The 12,556-nt window shown below is 33.2% G+C and overlaps 1 protein-coding gene across 3 annotated transcripts; it reads left to right on the top strand.

Moving 5' to 3' along the window:
* The first annotated feature begins 1,050 nt into the window (after positions 1–1,050).
* LOC145101436 (protein DETOXIFICATION 42-like) lies at positions 1,051–4,613 on the top strand. Of its 3 annotated transcripts, none has more exons than XM_079038647.1 (14): positions 1,051–1,135; positions 1,333–1,493; positions 1,620–1,741; positions 1,865–2,092; positions 2,242–2,435; positions 2,528–2,663; positions 2,764–2,860; positions 2,972–3,072; positions 3,177–3,340; positions 3,452–3,523; positions 3,664–3,780; positions 3,873–3,968; positions 4,056–4,177; positions 4,423–4,613. In XM_079038647.1, exons 2-14 carry the CDS (start codon positions 1,417–1,419, stop codon positions 4,463–4,465), a joined length of 1,569 nt encoding a protein of 522 aa, XP_078894773.1. In that variant the 5' UTR covers positions 1,051–1,135; positions 1,333–1,416; the 3' UTR covers positions 4,466–4,613. The 3 variants fall into 3 exon arrangements, with proteins under 3 accessions (XP_078894773.1, XP_078894778.1, XP_078894764.1); XM_079038652.1 differs by having other exon boundaries at positions 1,053–1,226; positions 2,770–2,860; XM_079038638.1 differs by having other exon boundaries at positions 1,054–1,226.
* Positions 4,614–12,556: the final 7,943 nt, after the last annotated feature.

Here is a 12,556-nt window from a genome sequence, read left to right as displayed (position 1 = left end):
ATTGATGGACCAGATCCTATAATTACCTCCTGCACTTTGAGTAAGTTAGGTGAGCATGTACTGATCAACACTTGGAATGATCAATACTTATGGGGAATATGAATTGTTGTTTATACTTTTATTAGTTTAAGAAAGCTTGTGGGGTTCCTTGGACTCGGATGCTTATGTTCCTTTAATTTGGTAGCTTGATTTATAAAATTGTCTCATACACGTTTCTCGTGGATTATATGAGACTAATAAATAAAAGTTGGGAATTACTTGAGTGAGGTGTTATCTAGGTGATATATCTTAATGATTATTCTATGGCCAGTAGTCTAATTTGTTTCTGTGAATAGCTGAATTACTGTTCGCTTTCGTACTCTGTAGTTTATTGGGTTGGGTACACTTGTTTGAGGGAGACCATTGTTAAAATCTCAAAAGGTTGTGAACTATTGAGGATATGAATCACAAGTTATCATACAATTATTTATGTTCATATTAATAATGCTAAATGGAAGTGACATTTGAATGAGTAACGCCAGGCTGCTTCTATATTTCCATGATAACCATACGTAATTATTTCCACCTTCACTCTCATGTGACAATATAAGTTAACATCGTATTTGAGTTGGTGGCTAACCTCGTACTAAAAAAAATCCTATTTTGATTCTCGTGCAATCTGATGCCGTATTTCTGAGTTTCTTACTAGAGTTTACCGTAACTTAAGCAAGTCATCTTCTTTTTATTTTACATAATGTATTAAGCAAGTCAAATGAGAAAGTGGACCTATGTGCGGAAAGTTGAAGGAAGCATCATGCACGATGAGGTACATAATTTTTCCCTACAGCTTATACACGTCATAACTGAGACTACTAGTCAACACAAATATCATGGTACTATATAACTCCTTATCTAGGGACGGTTTATAGTGCGATTATAACTCTTTTATTTGATGTAGAATCTGTCTTCAAGTAGTGTCCTGGGGGAGGTTTATACTGCTATTACATCTCTTTAATTGATGTAGAATTTGTCATTATATATATTTGTCATTATATATAGTGTCCTATTCAGTTTGGCTAGTCAAGATTCAAGAACATTGGTGTAATTCTTATTAAAATATGATAGAGGCCGACTTGTAACGTTAACAGTCCCTTATGTATGAATTGTGCTTACTTGTTTGAACTTTCACTTCATTTCTTTCTAAATTCTTTACATGAAACCATTTAGCCTTTAAAACTCTTGTGCATGTAAGTACCAAAATCGTTTTTAACATTCATTTATTCTGTTATTTGGATTGTAGCTACATTATCAAGTATATACCTAACATGCTACTATCGTGTATGTATTTTACAGGTTCTTAACCTTATGTATTGAGAGTTAAACGTCTTCTTTCTGTTCACCATCTCACAGTTCTTACGTACATTCCATTCTTCGACAATGGCCGAAGTTGGTGTTGTGCTTCCAACTCAGACAAAGTGGAAACATCCGATCTTTGTTTTCTTCAAAGATCTTAGGTACTTCACATGGCGCTAGCTAGCTTCCTCTTTTATGGAGCTTCACTTTCTTTATGTTGGAATACACTAGAAAGAGATATTATTTAATGGAGTTGTTAATATCATTTTGTATATATGATTCTTTAGGCTTGTCCTCAAGCTGGACTCCCTCGGAAAGGAAATACTTTTTATTGCTGCACCTGCAGCCATGGCATTAGCTGCTGATCCAATAGCTTCCTTAATTGATACGGCATTCATTGGTCATATAGGTATATATCTATATACAAATAACTCTATTATTAAAAGAATTCCTCTATAAAGCATATATAGGATCATTTTCTGCTATTTCATTATCTTCTGGATCATTTATATATATGGTTTGCATGGTATAGGTCCAGTTGAAATTGCAGCTGTTGGAGTAGCTATTTCCATTTTCAATCAAGTATCAAAAGTAGCCATCTTCCCACTTGTTAGTATTACCACTTCCTTTGTGGCTGAAGAAGAGACTATTGAAAGAATATCTAAAAAGGAAGGAAAAGAATTCGTCCATGATGACCCCAAACTCGAAAATTTGGAAAACGGTCCAACAAAAAATGACGAGCAAAAGGAGTTCGTACCAGGTATGTCAATATGTCATATGTTAGATTAACCTATATAAAGAATATCGATCATTACACATTTACGTATCTTGATATACATCACAATGAAAATTAAGTTTGTATATATATAAATGATATATGGATATATTTCTTGTTTTTTTTATTTTTAGATTTCCCAGAAAGTCCAGGCAAGCATACAACGGTTACTGGGTGCATTACAAATAAGTCGAAGCTTAAAAACCAAAAGCGAAATATTCCTTCAGCTTCAACTGCACTGCTATTTGGTGCAGTGCTCGGTCTTCTTGAAACGATATTTCTTGTACTTCTAGCAGAACCATTTTTGAGTTTGATGGGTGTGAAATCTGTATGTATCTATCTGCATTCTATAAATTAATCTTTTGTTCTTGACATCGTTATTATTAACCCTATCGATCTACTTCATCTCTATCAAAATAGGGTTCTCCAATGTTGTTACCTGCACATAAGTATTTAACTCTACGTTCACTTGGAGCTCCAGCAGTTCTTCTTTCTTTGGCAATGCAAGGTATCTTCCGTGGTTTCAAGGACACTAAGACTCCATTATATGCCACTGGTACATTATCCCCTTTATCCTTTCTTTATGGTTGATGACACACACTATATATTTTTGCTGCTTAATTAGTTTTCCAACAAATTTTCTTTTTCTTCTTTAGTGGCAGGTGATGTGGCAAACATAATATTGGATCCAATTCTAATCTTTGTATGCAATTTGGGAGTTAGTGGTGCAGCGATTGCACATGTTCTTTCCCAGTAATTTTCCTCGAGATTTGTCCTTTATATTTGTCTTTACTCATTCAACCTTGAAACTTCACATTCTCTAATGGACTTCTTCTAATTAAAATGTTATCTATTATTTTTCAGGTACTTAATATCAGTAATATTGTTAGTTAAACTCATGCAACAAGTTGACCTACTTCCTCCAAGTCTTAAGGCTTTGCAATTCAGTCGGTTTCTTAAAAATGGTACACATAGATTACTACTATCGATATATATATTTTGTACTTTGTAATAGCAAAAACTGGATCAGTTTTCAACATCTTTCTGGTGTTTTGTTCGCACTTCGCAGGTTTCTATTTGTTGTTTAAGGTTATAGCAGCAACTGTTTGTGTGACTTTGGCTGCGTCATTGGCTGCAAGATTGGGTGCAACGACTATGGCTGCATTTCAAATATGCTTACAAGTGTGGTTAACATCTTCACTTATTTCTGATGGTTTAGCGGTTGCTGGACAGGTAGACGCTAATGTTATATTTGTTCTTTGTAGCAAAATAGGAATATTAAAAGGATGCACTTCTCTTTTAATACGAGTAATGAACAATATTTTTTTTCGTGGAATATTGTAGGCGATAATTGCTTCATCATTTGCTGAAAAGAACTATGAGAAGGCAACAGCAGCAGCAGTTCGAGTGTTACAGGTATATATATTCTAGTGTACGTGTGTTTATCACATTTTATCTTCCATGAAGATATATAGTTCTCTTTGTTTTTATCATAAGAAGCTCTTTGTTTAGTTTATTACAAGGAAAAAAAAAACTTAGATATGTTGTAACTGCAGTTGGGATTCATTATGGGTCTGGGAATGGCTCTTCTTGTTGGACTCGGGTTGCAATTTGGTTCTGGGGTGTTTACGAAAGACATAAATGTTAAACACATCATTGCGATAGGTGTCCCGGTATTTATCAATCTTTTTTAAACTAGAAACCGTTTCAATTCATTTTCCATTAGGATTATCTTTGTCTCATATCACTGTTCTTTCCCAAAAAGTTCGTTGCTGGCACACAACCAATCAACTCGATTGCATTCGTGTTTGATGGAGTTAACTTTGGCGTATCCGATTTTGCTTATTCTGCATATTCCATGGTTAGCATTTTCAACTCAAGAATGGCATAAAAACCTTTTGCATTGAATGTATGTGGCCTTTTGTTGATGGAAATTTGTTTTTGTTAGATCCTTGTGGCTGTAGGAAGCATCGGATCATTGCTTGCTCTATACAATGCTGCTGGTTTTGTGGGAATATGGATTGCTCTATCCATTTTCATGGGCTTACGTGTGATTGTAGGCATATGGAGGTAACCTTACTTGATCATAGCAAATTCCATGCATGTTATATATTCTTTTCAAATTCACAAAGTAAGATCGATCAAGATATGCCACCATCATGCACTTAGTGAGCAACAACACTTGATATACGACACAAAACAACAATTAACATGAACCACGAACCAAATAGTGTTGGTTCTTCATCATAACATAAGGCATAAAATTGAACTTGTAATTTAATGGTTTATTGATAAGTTTCTATATTTATTTGCAGGATGGGAACAGGAACAGGCCCATGGTCCTTTCTTAGAAACTAGAAGACGTTTAGTTTGTGTGTAACTTATGATAAAGGAATTTTGTATACTATCTTTGTTTCCAGCATTTGATACTTGTATTGAGATCTTTCCATTTCATTCATTGTTGGCTGCAATCGGTAGTAGTATAATTGTAACTTATATTATCATTCATTGGGTGCACAACTATCGCTCACCAGCTGCTAGCTAGTGTCTTCATAATGTACTTGGGTTATTGCAATGTACGTACGTACTCTTTAACACATACTAATATTAATTAATTACTTTTTTTTGTAGAACGGTAGAAGTGTTCCATTAAAACAAAAAGGCTAACAGAAAGGTTAACAAAAAGCTAGCAATGTACAACTACATTACATGTTACGAGTTGAAAAAGAAGATGTGCCCCATAAAATCCAATCTATAGTATATACATAGGAAATATGACTTACGGGCCCATCGAAGTTTCCAAACCGTTCAAGAAAAACCTCAATCATGTTTTGTCTGTTCAAGAAAATCCAACGAACTTAATCTTTTTTCTAAAAAAGCCCAACGAAGTTTCATTTTTGTTCAATTCTATGGAAGTTAAAGAAAAGAAACAAATAATGTGGCTTATTACCATATCGAGAAAATGATTTGTAAGACCAACGAAGTTTTCAAACCATTCAAAAAACCTCAAACATGTTTTGTCTGTTCAAAAAAACCCAACGGACTTAACATTTTGAATAGACAAAACATGATTCGGGTTTTTTGAACGGTTTAGAAACTTCGATGGACTTTTTTAGACAATAGGTTAATTTTGTTTGGTTTTACTTGAACAGACAAAACATGATTGGGTTATCCATTATATATATTATCATGAGAATAAGCATTGTTTAATATCATCCACCATTCTATTATGAATAATCTTTTTTCAAAAAATAACTTCCTTTCTTAGGGGATCTCCAACCCACCCCCAAACTTCATTTTTCCCCCCATTTCTTCTCACATTCTTCGCCAACCTACCCCATTTTCATCTCCATTTTTTGGAGTTTGGGTGAATACTATTCATATCTCCAAAAATAGAGTTGAAATTTTGATTGTTGATTTTAATCCCTCTCTTTTTTATTTTATACATTTCTAGTTTATTTTTATCTACTAATTATAATTTAAATGAAATATTTAATATTTTTAATATTATATTATACATTAATTTATATTAATTAATCATAAATATAGACTTTAATACTTATATATCGAATTCATATAAAAAATTAAATATATACTAAAGACTTGAAACACAATAACATAATTTATAAAATATAGTAATCGAATATGATCATGATCTTGATATATTTATTATAAATATAATCGTATTTATTTAATAATTATTTATAATAAGTTAATAATTAATTAAAATTTGTTACATATAAATGTTTTATTTATATATAAAAAAATTGTTACACCCCTTGAATATATATACATATATATATATATATATATATATATATATATATATATCTGTTTTATTTATGATAATATAATTTATAATATTATTGTATTTAAAAATTTAATATATATTTGTTAAAAGCTAATTAGTAGAGGGGTGTTTTCACAATATATATATATATATATATATATATATATATATATATATATATATATATATATATATATATATATATATATTATGTTCATGAAAACCTAATGAACTTAACATTTTGTTTAAAAAAACGCAACGAAGTTTCACTTTTGTTCGATTCTATGGAAGTCAAAAAAAAGAAACAGATAACGTGGCTTATTACCATATCGGGAAAATGATTTGTAAGATCAACAAAGTTTCCAAACCATTCAAAAAACCTCATACATGTTTTGTCTGTTCAAAAAAACCTAACGGACTTAACATTTTGAATAGACAAAACATGATTCGGGTTTTTTGAACGGTTTAGAAACTTCGTTGGACTTTTTTAGACAATAGGTTTTTCGTTTGGTTTTACTTGAATAGACAAAACATGATTGGGTTATCCATTATACATATTACCATGAGAACAAGCATTGTTTAATATCATCCACCATTCTATTATGAATAATCTTTTTTCAAAAAATGACTTCCTTTCTTAGGGCATCTCCAACGCACCCCCAAACTTCATTTTCTTCCCATTTCTTCTCACATTCTTCGCCAACCCTACCTCATTTTCATCTCCATTTTTTGGAGTTGGGGTGAATAGTATTCATATCTCCAAAAATAGAGTTGAGATTTTGATTGCTAATTTTACTCCCTCTCTTTTTTATTTTATACATTTCTAGTTTATTTTTATCTACTAATTATAATTTAAATAAAATATTTAATATTTTAAATATTATGTTATACACTAATTTATATTAATTAATCATAAATATAGAATTTAATATTTATATATCGAATTCATATAAAAAAATAAATATATACTAAAAACTTGAAACACAATAACATAATTTATAAAATATAGTAATCGAATGATCTTGATATATTTATTTTAAATATAATCGTATTTATTTAATAATTATTTATAATAAATTAATAATTAATTAAAATTTGTTATATATAAATGTTTTATTTATATATAATAAAATTATTACACCCCTCGAATATATATATATATATATATATATATATATATATATGTTTTATTTATGATAATATAATTTATAATATTATTGTATTTAAAAATATAATATATATTTGTTAAAAGCTAATTAGTAGAGGGGTGTGTTTGACGATATATATATATATATATATATATATATATATATATATATATATATATATATATATATATATATAGGGTTAGGTTCATGTGAGACGGCCTAATTTAATTTGTGAGACCGTGAGACGCATTTTTTTATTTTTTTTAGTTAATTCAAGTTCCGAAAATAATATTTAAAAAAAGAATTTTTGGATTTTTTCCATTTATTTTGCATTTTAAAATTATTTTTAGATTTGGTTTTGCGGTCTCACAAAATTAGAATGGTCTCAAATGAACCTGAACATATATATATATATATATATATATATATATATATATATATATATATATATATATATATATATATATATATATATATATATATATATATATATATAAGTTACAAAAGTGGAATATTCTAGAAATATACTTTTTAGGGTAAAAAAATAGGGTAGAAAATGGAGTAAGGTTGGAGATGAAACACTATTTACCCCATTTTTTAGTTCATTTATGGGGGGAAATGGAGATGGGTTGGAGATGGTCTTACAATCGAAATGATATTGAGTATCATGCCTAATAAAGCATCATAAGCTTTTTCTTCTTACCTCCCTATTAGAGACAACATCCGTTGTATTTGGCATATTTGAAAATAGTCATTTGGGCCAAAACCCAACCCAAACCAGTTCAAGGCCCAAGTCCAAATTGATTAGGAATATTGGCAATAAAGGAAAATATGATCACTCGTTTCATCCTCCATTCTATAGAAGGGACAAAATCTGGAAGGAATAAAACCTCTTTAAACAAGCAATATATTTTAGTTGGCAGCCATCTATTTCATTTAAAAACACTCATTTCCGAAGTATAAAGGGCAGAATCGATGATATCCTGAATCGATTTAACCAAAAAAAAATATTGTTGGAGCTATCGAACCATCCAAGTTGGACAGTAAATTAGCCATTTGTTTTCGATCAAATCACACACCGCATTATACTAATTCTTCTAATTTGTTAAGAGGTTTATCGAAAAGAGTCACAATATACTAGGAAGACGTTTCAAATACAACACATGCATTACCGGGTATGTGAGTTTCATGTAGCCCATTTGATATCTTCGTATCCGAGAATCAACAAACTCGACACATTCACAAAATTGTGGGTCTTCCTTTTCATCTCCGATAATTTCCAAGAGCATAAATTCCACTTTTTTTAAAGAGAACTTCCCTAAGGACGGTTACGGGCTATGCATCATGTCGTGGAGTCACTGCATGTGAACCTCCATGGCCACAGGGGTTGAGTAGGTCAGGATTTGAACATGAGTCAATAGGTTATTCACCATATCTTCTATAACGACCCAAATTTTCCAAAGAAATTTTTCATTTTTAATTAGTAAAACATATTTCCAATAACCATGAAATCCCAAAAGAGATTGTTTTCAAATCCACATTCATTACAACTTTATTCAAAAACATCAGAGTGTCCCATGGAGTTCACGTCCGAAATGGATGGGTGTTCATGGCCACTTGAGTGGTGTAAGGCCCACTTGAGTGGTTCACGGCCCACTTGAGTGGTTCACGACCCACTTGAGTGGTTCATGGCCCAATGATGAACACATGAAGGGTTCACGGCCCAAACTTGAAGATTCACGGCCCAAATATGAAGAACACTTGAAGATCTAGGTGTTTTTGCAAGTGTTTGAAGATCCTAAGTTGTATTCTAAGGAGATACAAAGGAAAGAGGGTGAAAAGAATGAAAATGGTGTTCTTGATATATGATACTTGAGAGAGAAAGGGGTTGTTTGCGGCCAAGAGAAGAAGAAGTGAAGGAAAATGGCAAAAACCTATATATATATATATATATATATATATATATATATATATATATATATATATATATATATATATATGCTAACGGTTCACAGCCTAAGAGGGGTTCATGGCCACACTTGGATTCACGGTCGTGAACACTCTTTGATGGGTTTTCTGGTTCGATTGCATTCCTCTAATCCTAAGCTAACACTTCTCAACATCCAATCCTTAAGTGTACTAGGATTAGAACTCATTAAAATGACCTTTAACAAGGCTAAAAGGTAATAGAAACAAGTCTGACTTTTGATTGATTGGATTGACTTTACAAGATAGAAATTTACAGGTTGTCACATTTCCCTCCTTTTCCTGCTAGGATTGGAAATCCTGTATTTTACATATCCATATGTTTTCTCTGTCTCATTTGTCTTAGAACTCTAGACTCATTCAACATCATTCACCTGACCCCTACCTCGTATAGGTAATTTTAGACAAGTTTATTTTGAAGTATTGTTGTTCGGCTCCTCTCTTGATGGGTTTTTCCAATTCCAAGTCTAAGTCGTTGATTGATTTTCAAGGGTGCTTGTCTGTTCAAAAATGGAACAACTTTTTTTCCAACTCAACAAGGTAAATGTGTTGGAATTTTTTTTTAAAAATGGTATTACCAACCAATTTTTCCTCCTAAAACAAGACATTTTTTGTTGTTATTAACCTTTCTTTGGAAGAATTTCGGTAAATTGATCCACACTTCTTACATATCTTCCTTAATCTTGATGATATTTAAACATACATCGGGTAAAGTTTTTTCATCACTAAATATTTATCATGGCTATTATAATGATCTGAGACCAAAGACCATTAGTGTCTATTTTTATTTCCCATCATCATTTAAAAAGTAAATCTGGATTAAATTTTCTCAGGCAACCAATACCAAAACCTCCAAAACTTTTAGGTGACGCCACATTTTCATGCAACCCACTTGATCTGCTTTTTAATGGCATCTCCTTCCAAAACTAAATTTCTCTTTACACTTTCCAATGTTCCAAAAACATTTTAGGAGCTTTAAAATAGTGTAACTTACCAAAAACCATGATAAAATTTGTTTGATTTTTATAAAAACATTTCCATATGAAAGCATAGATAAACAACCATTGTTTTCAAATCATATACAAGAAAATCAGAGTATCAAGTCAATCTCTCAAAACATAAAACACTAGGTGGATGTGTACGATCACACATTCTTCTTGTCCCAATCATCGAAAGTACCTGAAAATAATAAAATCAACAACTGTAAGTCAAAGCTTAGTGAGTTCCCCAAAAATACCCCACACAACAATACACATACAATGCATGCACATAAGGCGTACAACACAGGGTCAGACCACCACCCGAGCCTTCAGCATTTAGCTTGACCGCTCCTGAGCCTACAACATAAGCTATACCACTCCTTTTAGGCCTACAGTATCAACTGGACCCCCCAGGTGTCTTGGCCTTCAACACAAAGCAGGACCGCCTCAACCCAATCACAATATGTCGACATATGCACATAAACAAAATAACCAACAAGTACAGGTAATCATAACATATCTACCAATCTAACACATCACTATAGCACACCCACATACTACACACGAGGATACATAACACAATCTAGTGGGTCGGCATTGGTGCCTTCGACCCATGAGTACAGTGACAAAACTCATCTCGTAGTCTAAGAGACAACTGAACCGATCACAAATCCAATAACCGGCTCTACGAATCACCTATACAACAAATAGAGACCAAGTCTTAATCTACAACCCAAAATCCTCAATTTGACCTAAAATCAAACTTGGTCAAAGTAAATAATCAATAGTCAAAAAGTCAACGGTCAACTCCAGCCAACCTATGTGCAACGTATGTAACATCCGGATGTTCAGGGACATTATTGTGTATGTTAATCTTGAGATTTAAGGAGGGACTCGACGAGTTGAGGGACCAACTCGCCAAGTCGAGCCTTGTTGCTCACGTGGATTTAATGAATGGACTCGACGAGTCAGAGGAGAGACTCGCCGAGTAGGTACTGGGTAGAGAAACCCTAATTTCCTGGGTTTGGGACCTATTTAAAGGCATTTATAGCCTCATTTGCGGCTACCTTCCCCTGAGAGCAAACCCTAATTTCTTTTGGAGCTAGAGAGTGAGAGAGAAGCTCATATTGTGATTCTTGGTGCATTTCTATGAAGAAGGATGAAGAGCTTCATGATGGGGAACAAAGGAAGGCAGTGGATCTGTGGTATTGAGTGTTTCAGCTGCTAAGAGAAGGTACAAAGTCCTCATCTTGTTCATTCCTTGTACTAGATCTCATTTTGGGAGTTTTAGGGCTTTGCCTCCATTCTTTTGAATCTATGAGTCGAATGAGACCTGGTTGTGGTTGGAAACCTCATATCTGGACCTCCTAAGGTCCTTAGAGTCTAGATGTCTCAGCTTTAGTGGTCCAAATAAGGTCTGATGAGCAAAAACCTTCATGAAGAGCATGTATTGGCATTTTGAAGTAATAGCATCATGTATGAATGTAAAGATTGAAGCTTTACGTAATTATTGAGCCTTGGGATGATAGATCTGTAGTTTAGAGTGATAGATCTGGTTGAAATCTTCTGAATAAGAAATCAGATCAAAAGGACTCGCTGAGTCCATGTCCTGATTCGACGATTCGGCGAGGGTTTGTCCCGATGGATTGATTGTGGGATAACTCGGCGAGTTGGGGGTCAACTCGACGAGTTGAGTTGGACTTTTGAGACTTCGGAGGATACGAGGGGACTCGACAAGTCGCAGGAGCGCACTCGACGATTCGGGTCAAACTTGGACTGTTGACTCGAGTTTGACTTTTGTTGACTGTGGGGTTTGGGTTAACATATGTGATAGAGACCTTGGAGGGGTAAAATGGTCTTTTACCCACTTTAAAGAGTTAGAAAGAGAAAGAACTGCCATCGATTATCTGAGTCGTGAAAAGAGTATTAATAAGATAAATTCATCCTTTGTGTTAGGAGGAGGCTAGTTCGAGATCCGAGCGCGAGGTTATTTGCTCACCTGCTAGCTGAGGTTAGTCTTCTCACTATACTTGCCTAGAGTGGTAATTAGAGTTATGTGACAGAGTATTTTGTATGCTATTTATGTGATGTGATGCACTGCATTATTTCTATGTGATTTATGTTGTGTGTGTGTTCCAGAGTATATAGAGTTATGACCGAAAGGTCCACAGAGTTAGGACCAGAGGGTCCACAGAGTTAGGACCAGAGAGTCCATAGAGTTATAGCCTCGAGTGACTAATATGTTTTTTATGTGGTATTTTGGGGAACTCGCTAAGCATTTATGCTTACAGTTGTTGTGTTATGTGTTTCAGGTACTAGCTAGGACCGTGGGAAGGCGTCGGCATGATCCGTACACACTGAGAGGATTTATGTATTTGAGATCTTTTGAGATTCTGGGATTTGTTTTGTTATGATAACACTGGATACAGTTTGTTTGATATTGTTTTGACAATTGAAAGTATGATTTAAAAATGAAAAATTGTTTTGAAAATTTATGGAGTTACAAGTTGGTATCAGAGCCTTGGTTTGAGGGATTCGGATGCAC

This window comes from Lactuca serriola, chromosome 1 (assembly GCF_051521515.1).
Source record: "Lactuca serriola cultivar US96UC23 chromosome 1, Lser_US96UC23_V15, whole genome shotgun sequence".
Classification (NCBI taxonomy): domain Eukaryota; kingdom Viridiplantae; phylum Streptophyta; class Magnoliopsida; order Asterales; family Asteraceae; genus Lactuca; species Lactuca serriola.
Note: the sequence above shows the minus strand (reverse complement) of the source record. Positions and strands in the feature narration are given on the sequence as shown.

Excerpts from the sequence above, each read along its gene's own strand:
- LOC145101436 (XM_079038647.1), top strand. The coding sequence starts at position 1,417 with ATGGCCGAAGTTGGTGTTGTGCTTCCAACTCAGACAAAGTGGAAACAT. Across the intron at positions 2,093-2,241 it reads GCAAAAGGAGTTCGTACCAG|ATTTCCCAGAAAGTCCAGGC; the intron begins GTATGTCAATAT and ends TTTTATTTTTAG. Across the intron at positions 4,178-4,422 it reads GTGATTGTAGGCATATGGAG|GATGGGAACAGGAACAGGCC; the intron begins GTAACCTTACTT and ends ATTTATTTGCAG.